This window comes from Periplaneta americana, chromosome 15 (genome assembly GCF_040183065.1).
Source record: "Periplaneta americana isolate PAMFEO1 chromosome 15, P.americana_PAMFEO1_priV1, whole genome shotgun sequence".
In the NCBI taxonomy this organism is placed as follows: Eukaryota; Metazoa; Arthropoda; class Insecta; order Blattodea; family Blattidae; genus Periplaneta; species Periplaneta americana.
Window position 1 is genome coordinate 26,391,987 of NC_091131.1, and position 23,437 is coordinate 26,415,423.

A 23,437-nucleotide genomic window follows, 5' to 3' on the forward strand; every position below is an offset into this window, starting at 1 on the left:
CGTGCTAACCGTTACTCCAGTTTGGATTGTTCACACGGCCTGTTCTAGATGTACGAGTACTACTCAAACTTGCCATTTTTTCCATGTACAAAATTGATAACACAGTGCACGTTTAAACAGAGACTTTACACAAGATTTAAGCTGTACTAAGGATGAAAGAAATAGATTCCTGCTCTTATATTAGAGAAAAGAATTTTTATTACATCTGCAGTATCTTGATTTTTTAATGGGTACACGAGGATCAGAAATGGATGTGAGGTAGGATCCAGGAAGAACCTACCTTCAATTAAAAAATATGATAACCAGGAAACAGAGGTAGACAGTGGTAAAACATGTCAAATGATTTGACATGCCTACACAATTTCATATACCATGTTACAAGTTAGACGCTTAGTGATTTTGATACTAGAGTGGCAAACTCTCATTGTTATGTTAATTACAAAATTGTGTGTAATCTTTACGTGATATGTAAAAATTAGTAATATTTCCGAAATCAGGGCACTCGATTTTATCTTTATGACATAAAATATTCCGGTTCGCCACTGTGGAGTAACAGTTAACATCCCTGACCGTGAAAACCAGCTGCTCTGGCTTCAAATCCTGGTTGGGACAAGTTACGTGGTTAAGGTTTTTTCTGGGATTTTCCCTCAACCACAATACTGGATAACTTCTGGCGCTGGACCCTGGACTAATTTCGCTGGCATTATCACCTTCATATCATTCAGATACTAGATAAACATAGTAGTTGATAAAGCGTCATAAAATAACTAATTAAAAAAAATATTCCATTCTAAAAAGTATCGTCACAGGCCTGTACTTTGTTTACAAAATCTTCCCTCTTTAGAGGGTTGGACAAAGTGAATTGTAGCCAGCATGCATTCAACATTTTCTGGTTTTCTGCTTGTTGAAGGCCTTCCAAAATGTGGATCTCTTTAATAAACGAATTATCAGCCATTATTGAAACATTGGCACTGTAATTTTTTCTGGGCTTCATTCATTAATTATTCAAATACTTTCCGCAGTTGATGTCTAGTTGGAAGCAAAATTTGATGTAGATTCACTGATCTACTTTATTGCTCATGGCTGCAAAAGGGTATCTGTCGGATACGGGAGGAGAGCCATTAATCCTTCCCATTGAAGGCTTTAAGGAACCAACCTGGACAAATACCCAATGTCCCATCCCTACCTTCCCGTGGTGCAGCTGTTAGTAAGCATAATTTTACAAGCTGAACTAAAGGGAGGGGCTACTCATCAATTAGCACTGGTCAGCTTGATGAGTTAATGACTGAATTTGGTATAATTTTCCTCTATTCAATACCTAATTCCCTCTTTACCCTTTCCTATCCAGTCCTCTGACTGAACTCTTACTTTCTTTGACCCCGACGGCATTAGAGCATTCGAGGCCTAGGGGTTCATTTCCCCTTCCTTCCTCCTATTTCTACTTTTCTGTTCCTAGTGCTGACCTGCTATGGCACTAAAATCGTCCTCCAGTGGCTTAAGGAGGGAAAGCTGGTGATCAACAAGATCTCCCAGCTAGGTCCAATGGACCCGTCGACCAACAGCAGGTGTGGTCCTCCAGACATTCTGGGGGTTGTGTGCGAATGAAGTAGCCACCAAAACGTTAAAATATGGTGTTCACTTAAATCGGCTACAACTTGCCATTTTACATGATAATATCTTTGAAAAATATTGGAGTGCAAGAGGTCAAATGACTTTATTGTCAAACACCTGTCATTAGAAAACAACAACAACTTTATTGCTCATTGTGTTCGTACATTACATAAGCTTACTCAGCGTTATCTCACTTCTGTCTTAGCAACATCTCTGGAGAGTGACTATTCACACATGAACAGTAAGGTTCCCTTTTATTGGCTGCCACGTTGTATCAAGTACACATAACCAGTTCTCAAGATATTTAAAATGGCTGGATACTTTCTGGACAGATCTCGTATTTCTGTTACTGTAGTAGTATCTACTATTATGTAGCAAGGAAGATTCCTCTTATAACCTTATTTTACTACTCGTTTTTAAATAGTTTCTGGTATATCTTGTTTAATTCTCTTTTATCTTCAGTATCAAGAGTGAATGAAAATAGTAGTCACTTTTTGAGGAGGAAATACTGACATTAAGTTCTTTCCCATTTTTGGTGAATTTGGAGGGGGAAAGGAACTGACTACTCAACCCCATTGTCTTCTGGTTTAGTTGCCTCATAAGTGATGCCTTATTAGTATCACCTATGAAGTTTCAACCAGGCTGCGGACTGGTGACTTGCTAGAAAATTCGGCGTTTCCCATGTTGTGTCTCTCTTTTCACATGGAAGGAAAAAGGGGAAAGATATTTTATTTGTTGGGACCATTAGAAATGGTCAAATCCACTTGACTGACCTTTTCCCTTTTCCTCCTCTCCATTTATAATCTTTTCGTTGTAAGAATAATCCTACTGTAAACAATGGCACGTGACTGAAGTGAGACTTGATTGGCCGCAGTTTGTCGCCAGCAATTCTCAGTAAGTGATCCTGCCCACTGTTGTACCTACATTCTGTTTCATGTTAAACATTTTCCGTTACTCGTCAAAGTAGATCTAACCGCATTACTATGCATTCTTGTACTTAGGAAACTGTTACTTTATAATTAATTAGATTCAACTCACTTAATTTATTACATACATTCAATACTATTTCTTTCTCTCCGCTTTTGAGAGGGTTTCCACACTTATGTTTAGTACTGGTAACCACAACATTGACGATGCAGAAGCCATATTATCGTATGCTTACGAGAACAAGCTCAAGTGACGCCAATATATTACAAGAACGGACTACTTTGGCATTACTCTTAGTATTCATCCGCTTACAACGTAAATAACAAAATATAAAATTATCTTTTCTTTTACATAGTGTTTTACATATGAGTGAAGTTATATCTTTCATCATATTTAATAACTAGAATTCAATTTTTATTTTCAAATAATACAAGGTTATGGTTTCCAAATATGGAACTATATTTTTCTGCGCCGTGTGGGTGTTTCTACTGAGAGCCAATCACGGGTATGACAGCCACGTGCTTGTGTTTACATTAGGATTTTTCTTACAGCGAAAAGGATATAGTCTAAAGCTGATGATAGATTAACCTCTGTCATATTTTCTAATACTTAATTTGCAATAGGGAAGTCGAATCTATCTTATACCCTGTACCTTATGCTTGAAATTTACAGGTTGTGTAGTATTCTTACTTTCAGATTTTTCGTAAACACTGGCACAAGTGTTTTCTAATTTTGATCAACATGTTTCAGAAATATTTTTCTCATTTAATGTTGGTTAAAAAAATTATTATTTGTGAATCAAGGTACGTTAATTTGATATGCTTCCCTTTCCACTTTGCACACACCAAAGCTGTTTGCAGTTATTTTGTCACACTTATGCTTTGAACTTTCCTTTTGCACCAGTGTTGAATTGCTAAATTAAAAAGAAAAGTGATGTGAAATTCGTGAATTCTAAAATAAAAATAACTTTAATTCATTATTCAGGAGTAACATATTTTTCTGTTATTTTATATATAAAATATATTTTGATTGAGTTGTGAAAGAACTCTTAAATGAGTAATATCCATAGTAATAGTGGGAGAATTGACTACTTGAAGGTATGATTTAAATTTGATATCGCACTAAAGTGGAACATTAACTATTAGAACAATATGGAATGGGTAGTGAAGTTTTTATAAAATCAGTCATATAGGCCTACATTAACTGGAGGTTTATTATTATTTTTTTTTTTTTTTTCGTAAAAAGGAACAAACGTCAGACAAAGTGAACATAATGCAATCTCCTTTCATGCCTCAAAAGTCAGGATCAAATACATAGTCCAGTCCTTTTGTAAACAGGAATTTCTGAAGAAAAGCGAAGGCAAATCTTGCAATATTCTGCTAGACAGTAATAACGTCCCAGATTTACGACGAAAAAAGGCTATCACTATATTTCGCTTAACCACCTGACATGATTGTCTCACTTGTCATCTACGTCGGATTAATATCTGCCAGTATCCACTGTGCACCCTCTGTAGAAATCAGAAATCGCCGGCTTATAAGGAAAACCCACGCATTTTGTCCTTTCATGAGCTTGAACCAAACAAGAAACTGCGAAAACTCAATGCACCATCTGTGAAAGAGTAATTTCGTGGCTGGGTAAAAAGCCGGTAATTTATATTTGACTTACTCTGTATATAAAAAATTCTGCTTCCACACTGTAATCCTCTGACCCATTAACATGTAGACGTATAAAGGCTGGTTCACAATAAACCGGAAACGAGAATCGGAACGAAAACGAAAATGGTAAAATTGTTAAAATGTATACATTTAAATATGAGCATTCACAATTAACGAAAAGCTTGCCGGAGCCTGGGATCAGGAACGGAGAGTTGGCCAAGTTTCAACTTCGGCATTCACGTTTCCGATCACAGCCCATTTAGATTCATTCTATTGCCATCTAAAAGCTATTTTATTGTCGTATATTTTGTAGCAAGAAGACCGTGACATAACCTATGCATTATTTTGTTCTGTGCTGTGCATCATGGAACAACTTTTATTTGATGAGATTCTAATATTGAGTGTTGAGGAAAATCCTTACGTTTACGATAAGCGGCGTGCCTCGTATAAAGATGAGAAATAGCTGCATCTTTGAACACCGATCGTAAGTGAATCATATTTTATTACTGTATTGGTTGTATTACACACTACATATTCATGCTTCAATTCAATAACTACTGTTGTGTTCATTTTTGTTCTATTACAAATGTTTCTTCTCTAATTATTTTACGTCATGGTAGACTTAAAATAGGTTGTGATAATAAAGATGCATGGGCATATTTATAGTACCGTACCTAATGAAATGTTTCAGTTGAAATTTCGAAGTTGGTTAACCTGTGTTTATGTTGGCTGCCTTGTACTCATGAAAGAACGCCATTGATCAATTATACACATATAACATCAGAATGCGTAATATCGACTTTACATATCGTTATTGACATGCATATCGATATGTATAGTCGTCTACTTTCTCGGTTTATTGTGAATAAAAAATTTTCATATTCACGTCCTCTGCTTCTCGTTTTCTTTCTGGTTCTCGTTCCCGGTTTATTGTGAACCAGCCTTAAGTTGTATTTCATTTTTATGATGCAGACTGATATAAGTTTTGAAACACAAAAAAGTGAAAAATTATATAGAAGTACATTATGTAATATCGGAAATTTAATAACCCTTCCAATAAGCCCTCTTCCCATCTCCCACTTTTTTTTGCAAAGATTTCAGGAGATAGCTATCTCTCTTCTACAGAGAACAGCCCATTTTGATTAACTTTCGTCCACTCAAATGCCCCCTGAACTTCAAGATAATGACACTGTTACTGTAAAATATATCACAGTTTTAAATATTACACGACAGAAACTTAAGTTCATACATGTACACATTTTTCAGTGATGTTATCATTGCTTGTTTGTGGAATTTCCCCCATAGATGAAAGTTGTTGGAGATAAAGGAAAGAGTGAACTGAAATGTGTTGGGCGTTAAAAATGTTAACAAGGGAAATTTGATTGACAGTATTGGTATTTGTTAAACCTTGAATAGTGCAGTTTGTGTGTGTGTGGAAAGTGACGAAAGAGGAAGATATTGAATTATGTATTAAGGCATAAACATGGAGATCATTGTCTCGTTTGTTTTAGTTATTATGATAAAAAAATAATTGAAATTGGGAAGATACTTTTGGAACAAGCCATGAATTGTAAATAAATAGTGTGAAGTTACAACGTAATTTTATAAAGTTTTGTAAAAAGAGATATGTTCTAAAAATTCTCATATATTTTGTTCTTATTATAATGTAAGTTTGATTTGCTATCTTCTCATATCAAGTAAAGGCCAGATGACACATAAACACACAATACATATAGTTCAGTGTTGTTACATTGGTGTTGCTAGTTGGCAAACTATTTGCATGGCGAGTTTATGTGCCTTCTGGCTTAGTATCATAATTTTATTGATTTATATTTAGCAAAGGTAGCAAATGTAAACTAAATAAGAAATCGAGAATATTCCAGTTTTTTTTTTACGTAATTATATCGTACATATTTCTTTTAAACCCCTCTTCTTTTTAAAAAACTAACAGCTTCTGTCTGTTTTAAGTAAAGAGCAGATTATGTTGAGATACACAGCCAATATAAACAAACAGAACTTTATTCCGGAAAACAAGTAGGAAGCATACGAGGAGATCCACTTGTTAGTATTAGTTTAATATGAATTGAATGGTGTTTATTTCGTGAACTACTTTTTTTTTTTTAAATAAATGCTTAATTTTTCAGTCACTTTTATCCTGCTATTAAATTAACTTGTCAGTACAACTCTGATATAATAAACTTTTGATGTAAAATGTACATATATTCCATCTACAAGGAGAGAAAAGTGAGTTTTCGCAACCTACTGGTATGCTAAAACAGTTAATGCTATGTTGACGTAATTGATGAGCCAATCAGAGCATTCATCTCATGTTATTTCAATGGCGGACCTGCTATCTCTAGGCGGATAACATGGAAGGGAGCAAAGTTTACCATAGGCCTAATTCGGTGTTAAAACATGGTATCTCGTTTGAGATTTACCACTGTGGATGATGTTCATCTACTTAGAACAGCTCACGATGGATAAATTATTCAGGTCGAAGTACAAGAAGACTCAGGAAAGAGTTTTTCTTTGAGATTTGAACAGACAAAAGGTTGAGTCTTGGATACTTCGCCAAGTGAAAATGCTCCATTGTTTAACTCACTGTAACTCGGAAACCAGTAAAGATTTTAAGTAGCGACCACTCTTAAAAGTAATTTCCATTCTTTCTCACCATTTCTCTCGCTTTGACTCCCCATTTCAAGTGAAAAATTAAAAAAACGTTTCTGGTTACCAACTTTGAAGGCGCAAAATGTCTATTCTGAACAGATCACATCGAAATTAGTATTTTTTCTCACTTTTCAAAAAGATTTTCATTTAGAATTTTTTTCAATACTTTCCTTATACAATGAACTACCAATTAAAAAAAATACAGCACGATTGATTGACTATCATGGGAGCTGCAATATGATAAATGTTTAACAGAGTGGGAAATTCGTATAATAGAGCCTTACACTAAAGGAATATGTGCACTGATCCTTTATGATTGTTTCTGAAATTTTACCAACATGCGTCACCAAATACGTCACTATTGACTTGAACATAGCATTAGCCGTTTAGCAGACAACAAGGATATGAAAACTCTCTAAAAATTGTAATATTTTAACATGAAAGGTTTACTCCGACATCACTCATGGTGCCATGGAAACAGAAATGTAAGATGAATGTCGTTCTTCGTTGTTTTTTTCGTAGTTCATCTCGCTCAATTCTCTATTAAATGGACCTCTCGCTCATGTTGTAGTATTAGTTTACATTCATTTTTGGCTTTTTCCCTTCAAAATTTTCTTAAGTTCCTTCAACAGAATGGTGAAAAATAGAGTGAGAGAAGTGGTCAACAGTCTTGGAGCTCACATAGATTGTTCCATACAGTTCCAAATTCCATTGTAAGAACGCACAATCGTGTACCTTTTAATTATATGTCCTCTCATTTCCCCTTCTTTCATTGCGTCATTAATGCCGTTGATCTTGCTCCATTATATAATTGGATATTTTAAAGTAGAAAGGTGCAAAGTGCCAAAATCATAGAAAACGAAATTATTATGCAGAAAAGTGCAATGTGCCTCGGAGGATGATGTATGAAAGAGGCTACATCCACTTGTGTTTCTTAAGCGAGATACTCGTATTTAGATGTTATGTTGCCAGCACCATGCAGTTTCAGCCAGTAAGCGCCCTATTGAGCTGCATCATAGAATGGAATGGATCTTCAACAGGTCATGTTTGTGCCCAAACATTACACACAGCAAAATGTTTTACAGATGTCAGATTTCACGTTATAACTTTGGAGTTTGTGCATGTGATACAATGCAGTCTTATATGTGTATGTGGGATGAAAGCATCGCGAGTAGAGGTGCCAATGAGATTGCCTCGTGTGTATTAAACTGATGAATATGGACATAACAAACAAGAAGAATCTGATAACTGTGCAGCTGAAAACAAAAATCGTGTAATGGTTTTCATATGTCTCTTTTTAGTTGCCATTGGTTTATTTGAGCACATAGAACAACGTTTCCTTCTCAGCGGCCACAGTTTCTTGCAATGTGATTCTGATTTCGCTTTGATTGAAAAACAAGAGAAAGCGACAAAAGCCTTCATTCCTAGTGACCTGCTTAAAATCGTACAATACTCTAAGTTGTAAAACCATTTCAAACCGTTCCAATGCTAGAGTCATATTTCCTTAATATGCAAGATGTTGCTGATCAACAAATTTCCATCAAGAACTTGAATATCTCTAAGGCATGTTGCATTCAGTATGATGTTAGTAAAGCAGGTAGTGTTTCTGTGAAATAGTCCCATGATAATGAAGCAGTGCATACCATTAAAGTGCTTAAAAAAAAAAAAAAAACATGAAAGATGTGCAGTCAGCATTGTTTCAAGTTAAAGCATAATATAGGGAAATTACTGAAGAAAAGAAGGGGGATCTACTAGCAATGACTCCCTATCTTCGAGAAAAAAATAGGTATTGGACTTTGCACCATTCTGCTGCAACTGTACCCATTACTTAACCCTTTTCACAATCTGTGTTATATAATTAAATATGGAGAAATAATGTCTGTACATGCCACTATTATAAATGAGTAAACACTGTACTATTGCTGTTTTCTATCAGTAAAAAAAAAAAATGACACAAATATGTGTACAATTATTCTTATAGCTACATTTTTTTTATCTTATCTCCAATGTTTCATTTTGGCACTTTGCACCCTTCTACTTTAAAGTATCCAATTGTTGGATAGGGTGTACTCATCCTGTCTGTGGTATTTAATCCTTAAATCCATCCTTAGCTAACCTAAAACTACAAAGGGTACAAAGAATAAAGACGTTTCACGCAATCCAAGGGGTTTCATTAATACCGTAATTTTTGTAGCCTTTTTTCCTTCATCAAAAGAATAATAATATTGAAAGTTATTTTCTTTTTTCTCATAGATGTATGCATTTACTTAAGTTATAGACAAGTCTTCCATTCTTTAATGACTCGCATGTTCTTATCCCACTCCTTCTGGCCAGTCAAACAAACAAACAAACAAACATGTAAACATTATGCAGTGCGTTCTTGTCATTGTTACACACAAAACATTTTTAAGCTTACCCACTGAACACTCTTGAACCCCAAATATGATCTTTACTATTTGAAGTCTAGAGTCAATAGGCCAGTATAAGAAAGGGAAACAACTCAAACTGCAAAGTTGTGAGATAACCGCATTTAAAGTTTCATGTTGCTGTAAAAAATTCGAGTGTCAGTGAAATTACTCCAAATTCTGTTAATGATGTTTCTTATAAATTATAAGTTCAATTACAATGATGTTAATTGGATTTTTCTCTGCAATATGAAATTTTGAAATGCAGTTATCTCAAAACTTTGCATTTTGAGTTGTTTTCCTTTTGAATTGGCCTGTCGAATATAGACGATTGTTTAGCGTCACTTCAATTTGCATTTTTCTCGACCGCAAGTTTTCCTGTGAAAATCTCGTAACCAATTTCTTCACTATGAAATTTGCATTTTATGCTCTCAGTGTAACAGAAAAGTAATTAGTGTAAATAATGGGTCTTGAAATATTTCTTTTATTTCCACTAGGTATATAATAATTCTTTTAAACGTAAAAAATACATGTTCTATCATACTTTTTTCTACATAAATTATTAAACATTGACTGATATTTTGTTAAATTTTTTATGTACAACAAAACCAGCAGTTTAATGGAACTGGCATATTCTTGATTTTTCAAACATAGCGAATTAAACATTCGATTTTCGATAGGGCTTTGCTTTGTGTTTTAAGTGATTGAAAGTGATGGTGCACTGTTTAGGCGATTCAGCTGTTATGATGGAAGTGGACCATGAGACGCAGCAAGTTTATGTAGAACAGATGCGAATGATCTCTGCAGAAGACCTTCAGTTTCTACAACCCAGTGAAGAAGCCATTTCATCTCGTCTTACCACACCTATTGTTACCACATACATTGACACAGACAAGATCAGCTTTGAAAGGTATTCACTAATTGCTGTAACAAAATATGTACTTCATTTGTATCACAATAAACACTTCCACATCCTTTCTCACCTCTTTCTGTTTATTGTATCGTTTTGTATTGGCTGAATACATTTTTACGTATTATATTGAAACTCTCTTATTGAATTTCACATATTTTTAAACACGTTTGTTACGTGTGCTGAGATATTAGTAGGGAGCAGATTTTTATGTGCTAAAAATTTAAATATATTTATTTTTTATGTGCTAAAAAGTACGAAAATATTTGCTAAAATAAAAAGATATATTTTTTTAAATATGACAAAAATACCTTACTTAGCTTGAAATAAAAATGTTACTAGGTACTCACCAACCACACTTGAGTGCTAGTATTTGGCCGAGAATTGCAGTGAACAACAACGGTCATCTCCAAATTCTCCATCACAAATACATGCCGATTATCTCTGAACAACGACTTATACTGTGAAAACGATCTTTCCACATCACAGGACGTCAGATGTGCATATTTAAAGAGAGGAATGTCACGAACACAAACATCGTCAATTTCTCCTATAGGCACACACTCCAATACTTGAGCAACTTTACACATTTTTTATATCCACTGTTTTTCCCAAACACATTCTGGAATTTGTCCCTTAGTACTTGTATTTCTGAACCTGGTAGCGAGTCTAGTTTAATTTTCACGGCACGCATCTCCCTGTTTCAGACAACAGGTTTTTGGATGTTTAGAGTTTTTTATGGTGTCACACAGAAAGCTTAGATTTCCTAATAGGAAAGCCAAATTGTTTTTTAAACAACCTTCTTTCAGCATATCTTGAAGGATACCGATTGACGAAGCCTGATAACAGGGAATCACAACAAGATATATTGCCTTACTTGATAGACATGAGCGAGAGGCGAGAAATTTGTTTAAATTAAATAATGTTCATACCCGACCTCTTATCTGTTGTGTTTCACAAACAAGGCGTGGAATGAAATCATCTTCAGCAACAATAAACATTCCTAATTATGTGTTGCAGGATCTCTCCTCCTTGTCCATGTTAATTTATTCTCTAATAATAACACTGATATGCTGCCTAGCAGTTCTCAGAACTTGAGGCAATATTATTATAAAATGGATCATGGATACACCACACAGCGCTTAGAAACACGAAGCAACCAAGAATTCTTAAGAAGATAACGTACTTCTGAGTGATATAATTGATTTAGTTTTAAAATATTTAAAAGTTCTTGTAAAAAAATTATTTAAATAAAAAAAACTCCAAGATTTATGTGTTTATAACAGATTTCCTGAAAATATGTATTTACATAATTTTTTTGTGAAAATATGTGTTTTTATGTGAAATAAAATTCAGGTTTTAAACTTGAAACTTCACGTTCGGAATTTTTAACTTTGTTAATTGTGTTTTGTCACATGCAAAAAGAATATTTAGTTACTTAGAAATCCGCTCCGTAGATATGAGTCTCCTAAGCTAATGTAAGCAAAAAATACACTCAGGGACAAAAAAAAACCGGACACTTCTATATTTGCTTGTATTTTGTTGCCAATTATTTCAAAATGAAACAAAACCCATTTAAACAAAATAATGTTTCATTTAGCACCTTATACGACAACATTTGAAAAAAAAAAATCTCTGATGAGAAAATTTACAAAAAATTACAAAGGGCGTATAACTATGGCATCGTTTGGTCTAACTGTTTTTTCATTTTATGGTGCCTTAAACATTAAAAACTCTTTTTAGTAACGGGTATTACCCCCTCTGGCTTGAATAACTGCATCCATACGTCTTGGCATGCTCTCAATTTGGTTAGCAATGTCTTCTTGAGGAATAAGTTCCCATTCTTCGCCAAGTGCTCGCCTCAACTCTTGTAACGATTCTGGTCTCGGTCGTCTATTCTTAACACGCCGTCCCAGCATGTTCAATTGGATTCATGTCTGGACTCCTTGCTGGCCATGGAAGAACATGGATTCCCACTTCTTGGAGATAATCTCCGACTGCATGGGCAATATGCGGCCATGCATTATCATGCATTAAAACAAAATTATCGCCTACAAATTGGCCAAATGGCACAACATGATCAGCCAAACATTCATTTATATACCTATCAGCTGTTAGTCTTCCATTTTCAACAAAAACTAACTCTGTACGAGCATCCGTACACACTCCTGCCCAAACCATCACTCCACCACCTCCATACGGCACATTTTCGGAAATGCAACACTGTGAAAATCGTTCTCCCCTCCTCCAAACTCTTTCACGTCCATCAGGTGAGCACAGATTGAAACGGGACTCATCTCCACTGTCCATTTCTCCAATCCCTGTGATCATTTGCAAAACGCAGTCGTTCAACTCAATGCATCCTGAGAAGTCTGGGACCAGTTGCAGGTCTACTTGATATCAGTCCACTTGCTTTCAACCTCCTTCTAACTGTTTTGGCCGAAATTGGGCGTCCATGCATGTTAACAAATTGCTGGGCTACACTAGTAGCTGGCAGGTTGCGCTCCCTAAGAACTCTCAACACCATATACCTGTCTTCATTTGGATTTGTAGCTCTTGGACGACCCGAACCTGGTCTTCTGGTATATTCTAGGGTCTCTCTATACCGTTTTTTGGCATCATGGGTTGTACTTCTAGCCATATTCATAACATTTGCAATGTAACGTACACTGCGTCCATCATCATAAAGGGCTACAGCTCGAGCCACATCTTCAGGTCCCATCTTGTTTTAAGACAAATGTTACAACCCCACTTAAACTCAGAAAATGTAAAAATAAAGAAATAACGAATGATAACGATAATGAATCACAAAATGGTTGAGACAAAATTGTTATAGCTGAAACTCCGAAAGCAAAATTGGAATATTTGGTTATAATGGCTTGTTTATAAAACAAAAAACAATCAACAATGTATACACGTCTCCATAACAACAGATGGCTACCATAATATTGTATGAGGAGATAATGTTTTGCAAAATACCAGCAAATATTAAAGTGTTCGGTTTTTTTTGTCCCTGAGTGTATATTTAAACCTATGTGAAATAAAAAAAAAAGTATCAACGCTATAGAAGTGATGCACACTAATCTAGTTTGGTATGAGTTCCATTAAATTTTCGCATCGGGATTTTTCCTTGTCACATTCTCTTGTAAAGAAGTTTCTTATTTCAGTGAATTATGTAGAGAACATTATAAAAGGTTATTTTATTTTTTATAGATTTAAATGTAGAAAACATGAGTTTATGCTTCATGAATTTCGATTATTTAATATTAGTAGATATATAATGCAAATATTCTTGTAATCAGTGATAAATGTAGGAACTGTTCCAGAGGAAAATTCTGCCTTCCCGTCTCCAGACATTAACATTTCAATAACAGTCCGCCAAGTTAGCTCTGTGGTAGCGTGTCTGCCTCCAGACTAGCCGGCCCAGGTTCGATTCCTGGTGGGGTCAGATATTTTAATGTAAAATTTCTACCTCGGGATTAGGAGAGATGGTGATGTACAACTTCTAATCACTAAATTGTGCACCGATATGTCTGGGTTAAATCCCAAATCTGTCCGCAGGGCATATGAAAGGAAGGCATATGTTGCTGTTGATAGTGATTCATCCATCGGATGGGGACGTTAAGCCTGGCGGCTCCCTTGGTGCTATTCGACAGGAGTAGGCTATGTGCTGGCATCGGGTTTCCCCTTCTCCCTTCCTCATCTTCATCGTCACCACCCATTTCCTACACTACACTTACACGAACACTTACACATACACTCACTCTAGTACATGACATAACTCTCGACAGATACACACCATGCATAGCCTGGTTTGCTGAAGTGGTGTGCAACTTGAAAATGAGTCACAGTCCTGCCATCTATCCGCAATATGCGGAATCCGAATCACGCAAGTGAAGTGGGTAGGCATTAGACACACTCATTTCAATATCCCTACTGGGGTTTTTAGGAGTTTCTAAACTACCTATTTGTAATTTACTGTTAAGCTATTTGTGACAAATTTAACTTAAAAAAATGTAGGTTATAATAATAATAATAATAATAATAATATAAGAATAATAATAATAATATAAGAACAATAACATTAATAATAACAATAATAACAGTTCATAAGTGAGAATCAGAAATATTACCATGCAAAAAACATCCTGTTATTTATTAGCTCCTTTCAATTTTTTTTCCCATTGTATTTTATTCTCCCTCCACCCCCAGGAAAATAATCTGAAATCATCACTGTTTGAAACATATTATGTATAAATAAAAATCGTTATCATTCTTGTACCTGCTTGACCACAGAGAAATCTTAATTTACAACATTATTTAAAACTATAACATGTACTTCATTCTTGTGTCAACAGAAATAAATCGGGTATATGGGGCTGGCGGTCTGATAAATGTGAACCTGTGAATGGACATGAATGTAAAGTATTTGGAGCAAGCAATGTCGAATTAGTAACCAAAACTCGGACCGAACATCTAACAGAGACGGACAAAGTGAAGGCAAGAGCACCGAAGACGCCGTTACAGTCATTTCTTGGTATTGCAGAAGTAGAAGAGAAGCAAGCAGCCCTTCCAGAAACAAACAATGTAAGTGTGTGTGCTCTTACAACCAATAGCCAAACTAAATCCAATTTTTTTGAACGTAAATTAAAATACCACAGTGGCTTTTACAATTGAGCATATATGTGATATTTTATGTTAAAACTCTCTGCATCAAAATCCACAGTTAATTCCCGATTTACCACGAAAATCGTCTGTAGCTGCATTTAGATTGGCAACAGGCCATGATTGTTTGGCCAAACACCTGCATAGAATTGGAATATATCAGTCCCCTAACTGCCCATTGTGCAACTCAAACCAAGAAATGGATTCGGAACACCTCAAAATCTGTGCTTCAGTGGCTAGTCATGATAATATCTTTGAAAAATATTGGAGTGCAAGAGGTCAAATGACTTTATTGTCAAACGCCTGGCATTAGAAAACAACAACAACAACAACATGTTAAAATGTACCGGTACTGTAATTATTACACATGGGTGGATTTTACTTATGGAAATAGACGCTAGTATACTTTGACATTTTTTATCCCCGTATCCAAAAATAATAATAATGCAGTCTAACTCTTTATATGATGTGTACACCTATTTTAGTTTCACAGAGTATACAAAACAGAGACACAGAATTGAGCATTCACTGTAATGTTGTTTATGTTTTACGTTCATGTTGAGGGTATGGGACTCGAACCAGATCTGTCACTGCAGCCTTGTCATTTTTTTATTTTTTTTTATTGGATTATTTTACGATGCTGTATCAACATCTAGGTTATTTAACGTCTGAATGAAATGTAGGTGATAATGCCTGTGAAATGAGTCCGGGGTCCAGCACCGAAAGTTATCCAGCATTTGCTCGTATTGGATTAAGGGAAAACCCTGGAAAAAACCTCAACCAGGTAACTTGCCCCGACTGGGATTCGAACCCGGGCCACCTAGTTTCGTGGCCAGACGCTCTGACCGTTACTCCACAGGTGTGTACTGCAGCCTTGTCATTACTCTGGGAGAAAAAATGAGTGGACGCAAACAAACGACTAGCAGAACGAAATTTAATAGTGAAGTTAGCTCTAGAAGGTAAATCTTTGAGAAATATTGGACACTGTAAGAAAAACACATTCTACGATTCAAAAAATTGTGGATAAATTCAAATATGAGAGTACTGTAGAAAATAAAGAAGAGAAAGGGCGAAAACCCTCTATGTGCCTTGAATCCCATAAAAATGAAATTTATTGCATATGTAGATACCATGTTGCCAATTGAAAGTTAATAAGTATGTGTATATTTATGAATCATTAGAAATTTCAGTGATTTTTATTTAGGGGAATGATATTATAACAAAGAGCCTAAGCATTGGAAACTATTTTTCATAGAAAGTCACCATTTTGAAAGAGGTTAAGATTTTAATAACTATAAAGAAAACAGCATGTGTTTTTAACTACAACTTTGATTAGTACTTGTTTAATTGTATATTCTCTAAGGTTAGACGTTTTCATTTCAGGAAGAATATAGTCATATAGGAAATCCATGCAATATTACACCAGAAGAATATTTTGACGCTGCAACAGACCTCAAAGGCAGAGATATTGGCCGTCCAAAAGAAATTAATACAAAAATACAGAAGTTCAAGGTAAGAAAGAAGTTTTAATTCTTGATGGTTTCACTTTGTAAATGTATAAAATGTTCAGAAAAAACTGTAATACTTTAAAGATGGAACATGGATGTAGTTTTGACTTCTGAAACTCTGAAGATATTAAGTTTCAGTGTAGGGAGAAATATCCGGAAGTCATTTCCTGAACATAATCACCATGGAAGTCTAAAATCTTGTATGTATAAATATTAATTCATTCATTTAGTTGCCTCCTAGTTTTTAAGAGTTTCTGTTTTCGTTTCAGGCCACATTATGGCTCTGCGAAAACTATCCATTGAGTCTGCAGGAGCAGATAATGCCTATTGTGGATTTAATGGCAATATCCAGTTCTCATTTCGCGAAACTCAAGGATTTCATACAGATGCAACTGCCAGCAGGTTTTCCTGTGAAAATAGGTAGGCCTACTTATTTTTCTTATTATCCTACATGACGTACAGTGGAGTAAGGCATTGAATGTAGCTACAGACAGCTCAAGTGCTCCCTGACCGTTCCAGCCCCAGTGTGTCCTACATTTCTAATTATTAGGGCTAGGATTTTGATGACCTATAAATCATGAAAAAAGTCCTAAAAACAATGCATTTATGACCTAAAAATCTTTCACAAATGCTCTTAAAAATGCCCTAAAAATTGATCTTACATAATTGGCTTAGTAGGAAAAAAGGATTTGTACTAGTAATTAAATTAGATTTTACATACTTTTTTCTAAGTAGTACACTAATTATATTTTCTCGGTTAGAGCACAGGAATTTTTCCTTAAAGGGGATTATTCCTGTGTTCGTCCATGGTCTGGAATTTAGGTTAAGTTTAGATTTAAGACCTCTCCTGGCACCACATTATCATAATCATCCTATCACATCATCGGGGTAATGTGACTCCGCCTTCCAGGTGCCCCAACCTCAGAAGTGGGTTACAATTAAGCCACGGCCAGGAGAGAAGACCAGAAATGTCGAAGAGACAACCTGGTGGCATTGGATTAAAAAAAAAATATATATATATTTTACCTGGTGTAGTTTCCATGTATGATCGTTAACCTCTGTTTCGGCATGTGGACATGAGGTCAGCAGTCAGCTGGTCGGTCTTGGCCCTTCATGGGCTGTAGCACCATGGATTTACTTTACTTTTAGTTTCCAGGTAGTCTACCCCAAGGCCACTCTTAACCGAAATTAGCAGGTATGAAGGAGTCTATATTGAAGGGGTGGTTGGGCATCCATTACATGGGGTGTACTACGTTAAAATTGAAATATTTGTGTAGAAAAACGATTAAAATGTTATACAAAATAATGGGTATTACTTACTTACTTACTTACTGGTCTTTAAGGAACCCAGAGGTTCATTGCCGCCCTCACATAAGCCCGCCATTGGTCCCTATCCTGAGCAAGATTACTCCATTTTCTATCATCATATCCTACTTCCCTCAAATCCATTTTAATATTATCTTCCCATCTACGTCTCGGCCTCCCTAAAGGTCTTTTTCCGTACGGCCTCCCAACTAAAATAATGGGTATTAATGGACAAAATATGTAAAGAAAATATCAAAGAAAATAAACATTATTTTACATTAATAATGGGGATTTATGGCCAAAATTAAATGAAAATGGCTAAAAAATGACCAAATAAAACAAAAAAATGCTCTTATGAGTTGAAACAGACAAAAAATGCAAAAAAATGCCCTAACAAATATGTCTTAAAACACTCAGTTGATCACGTAACATATAAATATTAAAGCAGCTATGTTTCTATGTTACTTGAAGCAAGTAAAGAGATAGGTTTGGAAGTAAATCCCGAAAACACAAAGTATATGATTATGTCTCGGGACGAGAATATTGTACGAAATGGAAATATAAAAATTGGAAATTTATCTTTTGAAGAGGTGGAGAAGTTCAAATATCTTGGAGCTACAGTAACAAATATAAATGATACTCGGGAGGAAATTAAACACAGAATAAATATGGGAAATGTGTGTTATTATTCGGTTGAGAAACTTTTATCATCCAGTCTGCTGTCAAAAAATTTGAAAGTTAGAATTTATAAAACAGTTATATTACTAGTTGTTCTTTATGGTTGTGAAACTTGGACTCTCACTTTGAGAGAGGAACATAGGTTAAGGGTGTTTGAGAATAAGGTGCTTAGGAAAATATTTGGGGCTAAGAGGGATGAAGTTACAGGAGAATGGAGAAAGTTACACAACACAGAAGTGCACGCATTGTATTCTTCATCTGACATAATTAGGAACATTAAATCCAGACGTTTGAGATGGGCAGGGCATGTAGCACGTATGGGCGAATCCAGAAATGCATATAGAGTGTTAGTTGGGAGGTCGGAGGGAGAAAGACCTTTAGGGAGACCGAGACGTAGGTGGGAGGATAATATTAAAATGGATTTGAGGGAGGTGGGATATGATAATAGAGAATGGATTAATCTTGCTCAGGATAGGGACCGATGGCGGTCTTATGTGAGGGCGGCAATGAACCTCCGGGTTCCTTAAAAGCCAGTAAGTAAGTATGTTTCTGGCTTACTAGAAAAAAGATGTAATTTCCTCAAAATCCTAGCCCTACTAATGATATTAGCAGACCTGAAATGTAAATCAATTGCACAAACTTATATTTATTTTATAGATTCATTGATATTCGCTTCTGGATTTATAAGTGCAGATAAGTAATACATCCTGAGGTAGTGGCAGTAATGAACACAGACTGTGGAGCACGACATTATTCTTGTGGAAATAATTTAAAGTGCTTCTTTTGTTTTCCTCGCCTTGAGAACTTCGGTTTTAAAATTAGAGTTGCAATATGCAAGACAATTCTAAATAACAGTGAACTATTTTATTACATTATAGATCACACCTCCACATTTAATTGTCTTTAATAATATTGTGCAGTGATTCGCAATAGGCAGTGCAAGGTCATATGTGGTCATCAACAGTTTAGTTCTGGCCTGAAAAACAAACATTATTGAATAGAAAAAGAAGCCGAATTTGTTAGATGCTGTAGTATTGCGAAATAAGTTTTTCTTCTGAAAATGCGAAATTATATGGAAATCTTGATAATTTTCCAAACACATTTTAATGGCACAAGTGACTTGATACACATTTCAAAGACCTTAAAGATAAATATTACCGCCCATCTGTTCTTTCTACCAAGCTTCTTGCTTTGTGGATGTACTTTATATGTGTAGGTTAACATCTGGTAAGGTTCAGAGGTTTTGGACGGAAAATAAGGAAGTGTGATAGAATGGAGTACAGTAGCCATAATAAAGACCAGAGCATTTTAGGACCAAACAAAGAGAGTCATTAATTTTTTAATAATTTTGAGGAAAAAATTGTTCCGGGGCCGGGTATCGAACCCGGGACCTTTGGTTAAACGTACCAACGCTCTACCAACTGAGCTACCCGGGAACTCTGCCCGACACCGATCCAACTTTTCCCTCTATATCCACAGACCTCAAAGTGGGCTGACAACCGTCAAGCAACCAACATTGAGTGCACACTAACTAGCTCACTTGGTAGAGCATTGTCCCCGGAACAATTTTTCCCTCAAAAATGATTCAAATCAACTTTACAGGGAGTTATACCTGAAAGCTTGATTTGCATAATACACGTCACTGTTCCTTAACAGAAAACCACAATTTAAGTCACACAGAGTTAGTGTGCACTCAATGTTGGTTGCTTGACGGTTGTCAGCCCACTTTGAGGTCTGTGGATATAGAGGGAAAAGTTGGATCGGTGTCGGGTAGAGTTCCCGGGTAGCTCAGTTGGTAGAGCGTTCGTACGTTAACCAAAGGTCCCGGGTTCGATACCCGGCCCCGGAACAATTTTTCCCTCAAAATTATTCAAATCAACTTTACAGGGAGTTATACCTGAAAGCTTGATTTGCATAATACACGTCACTGTTCATTAACAGAAAACCACAATTTAAGTCACACAGAGTTAGTGTGCACTCATTGTTGGTTGCTTGACGGTTGTCAGCCCACTTTGAGGTCTGTGGATATAGAGGGAAAAGTTGGATCGGTGTCGGGTAGAATTCCCGGGTAGCTCAGTTGGTAGAGCGTTCGTACGTTTAACCAAAGGTCCCGGGTTCGATACCCGGCCCCGGAACAATTTTTCCCTCAAAATTATTCAAATCAACTTTGCATGGAGTTATACCTGGAAGCTTGATTTGCTCATTAATTTTTGTTTATATTTAGAAATTAGCCCATCAAGCCTCTATTTACAGTTTTCATCATGGAGTTCCACTTGATGTGTGTATTTTCTTGAAAGGGTTGGGGAACCCTGTTATGTAATGTAATGCAAATAATTTTGTTTTTTTTTTTTTTTCTTTCAGAAATTCCTTTATTTCATGTATTGAATGCTAGAATAACATTTGGTAACATATTTGGTTTGGACGAAGAAATTCCTGGTGTGACAAGAATTACAGAAGAAGACAGAATCACTTGCATTGTGGATGACAGTTGTTTTGTCCCTCCAGCTTCTTACTCAAAATTAGGTAAGTTTTTGTCATTTTCAGTAAGAAGAATGTATTTTGATTTAATAGCAAGGCTACTTAAATTTAATTATACATTTTTTAATTACCAGTATTTTCATAAATAAAAATAAGTATTAACTGGATATAACTGACCTACATTCTCTCATTTCCTAGTTCAGCGAACTCTATCACTGATTTCTATTTTGCGCTAAGTGTTCATAGGTGCTGACTACGGGCATGCTTGATCACTCGGGCATACCCTCGAGAGAAAGTGGGCATGCTCGTATTACTATTATTGTTATTGTAACCTAACTTCACGTATTATGACGGTCATTCAAAAAGTTTCACTAAATTATCACCTAATTTGTACTTCTGTAGATACTATTTTGTCTTCTATGAAAGGAGCCAGAGGCACTTGCCCTTCGATCCATAGTTGGGCTCAGGTGTGGGTTCGATTCCCCCTCGGACTGATTGCCTGGTTGCGTTTTTTCCGACGTTTTCCGAACCGAAAGGCGAATTACAGGTAATCTATGGCGAATCCTTAGCCTCATCTTATCAAATACCATCTCGCTATCACCAATTTCATTGACGCTAAGTAACCTAGAAGTTGATACACCATCGTTAAATAACCAAATTTTAAAAAAAGTATAGTGAGGAATCATTTATATGGATAATGTTCGCATCTGTTATAATATGTTGTAAAATTGTAATTTTTAATTAAATGCTAATATTTTAATAAAACTTTCTCCTTACGTAAATAAAATTTAAGTAAAAATATCTGTGTAGGTATTTCTTTGAATGTTGTTTTCTAATGCCAGGCATTTGACAATAAAGTCATTTGACCTCTTGCACTCCAATATTTTTCAAAGATATTGTCATGGTTAGCCACTGACGCACAGATTTTGAGATGTTCTGAATCCATTTCTTGATTTGAGTTGCACAATGGACATAGAAAATGGCAAGATGTAGCCGATTTAAGTGAACACCATATTTTAACGTTTTGGTGGCTACTTCATTCACACACAACCCCCAGAATGTCTGGAGGACCACACCTGCCGTTGGTCAACGGGTCCATTGGACCTAGCTGGGAGATCTTGTTGATCACCAGCTTTCCCTCCTTAAGCCACTGGAGGACGATTTTAGTGCCATAGCAGGTCAGCACTAGGAACAGAAAGTAGGAAGGGTAGGAAGGAAAGTGAAATGAATCCCTAGGCCTCGAATGCTCTAATACTGTCGGGGTCGAAGAAAGTAAGAGTTCAGTCGGAGGACTGGATAGGAAAGGGTAAAGAGAGAATTAGGTATTGAATAGAGGAAAATTATACCAAATTCTGCCAATAACTCATCACGCTGACCAGTGCTAATTGATGAGTAGCCCCTCCCTTTAGTTCAGCTCGTAAAATTATGCTTACTAACAGCTGCACCACGGGAAGGTAGGGATGGGACATTGAGTATTTGTCCAGGTTGGTTCCTTAAAGCCTTCAATGGGAAAGATTAATGGCTCTCCCCCCTGTATTCGACAAATATCGTTTTGCAGCCATTTCTTTGAATGTATATGTTTATTAATTATAGTACCGTATTCTGTGTCCTATTGGGCAACATTTAATTTAAAGGCAGCTTTATTATTTGTTTTAACAATAAGTTGTTTTCAAGGGGGACGTAGGTCAAAATGCAAGGTTTCAGAAAATCGTTAGTATCATCTAATGTTTTGCACCTAGAACTACGGAATTTTGCACATTTATTTATAATTGCGTGGTAATGGTCTATATTTTTTTAGACTTTCTATGCATCCAATTTTTAATTCTTTTATTTTAAAAAAATCTTGCATTACTATGTTACTATTTTATGGAAACTGGTTAATAAAACAATCTGAAAATTTTTCTGCTTAATAAGAGAACACAAATATAACATATTATGCAAATACTTTTTCATAGTCCTCCCCTTTTATTTTTTTATGAAATTTTTAATTTTCTTTAAAAAAATTGGATTACAAATCATTCCTCTTTGTAATGTAAAAATAAAAGAGAGCATAGTATTTCACAATTATTTTACAAAGTGGTTCTATTCAATAAAAGCTAACATGCAATGTTTCATTCCATTACCTCAAATGGTTCCTGAGAAAATGGTACATAAGTATTGAAAAATGTATAGTAAGTTATGGGAAAATGCATACAAAGATGAACATTGCTTTCAATACCTTATGGTCCTTATGTCCCGCGCTGTAGCATCGCGGTCTAAGGCATCCTGCCTAGGATTCGCCTTACGGAATGCGCGCTGGTTCGAGTACTCATGGGGGAAGAAATTTTCTCATGAAATTTCGGCCAGTGTATGGGACTGGTGCCCACCCAACATCGTGATTCACTTGGGGAGCTACGATAGGTAGCGAAATCCGGTTGCAAATGCTAGCTATAACGGCTGGGGGGATCATCGTGCTAACCACATGATACCTCCATTCTGGTTGGATGATCGTCCACCTCTGCTTCGGCATGTGGGCATGAGGCCAGCAGCCGGCTTGTCGGTCTAGGCCCTTCATGGGCTGTAGCGCCATGGATTATTATTATTATTATTATTATTATTATTATTATTATTATTATTATGGTCCAT

The 23,437-nt window shown here is 35.8% G+C and overlaps 1 protein-coding gene across 2 annotated transcripts in view; it reads left to right on the forward strand.

Annotated features, from left to right (window-relative positions):
• Positions 1–23,437, forward strand: part of LOC138714740 (ankyrin repeat domain-containing protein 13D) — a 67,593-nt gene that overhangs the window by 32,208 nt on the left and 11,948 nt on the right. For both annotated transcript variants that reach the window (XM_069846846.1, XM_069846847.1), the window contains 5 exons: positions 9,998–10,178; positions 14,537–14,765; positions 16,227–16,355; positions 16,621–16,771; positions 20,696–20,857. In XM_069846846.1, coding sequence (XP_069702947.1) covers positions 9,998–10,178; positions 14,537–14,765; positions 16,227–16,355; positions 16,621–16,771; positions 20,696–20,857 — 852 coding nt within the window. The remainder of the gene's footprint in view (positions 1–9,997; positions 10,179–14,536; positions 14,766–16,226; positions 16,356–16,620; positions 16,772–20,695; positions 20,858–23,437) is intronic.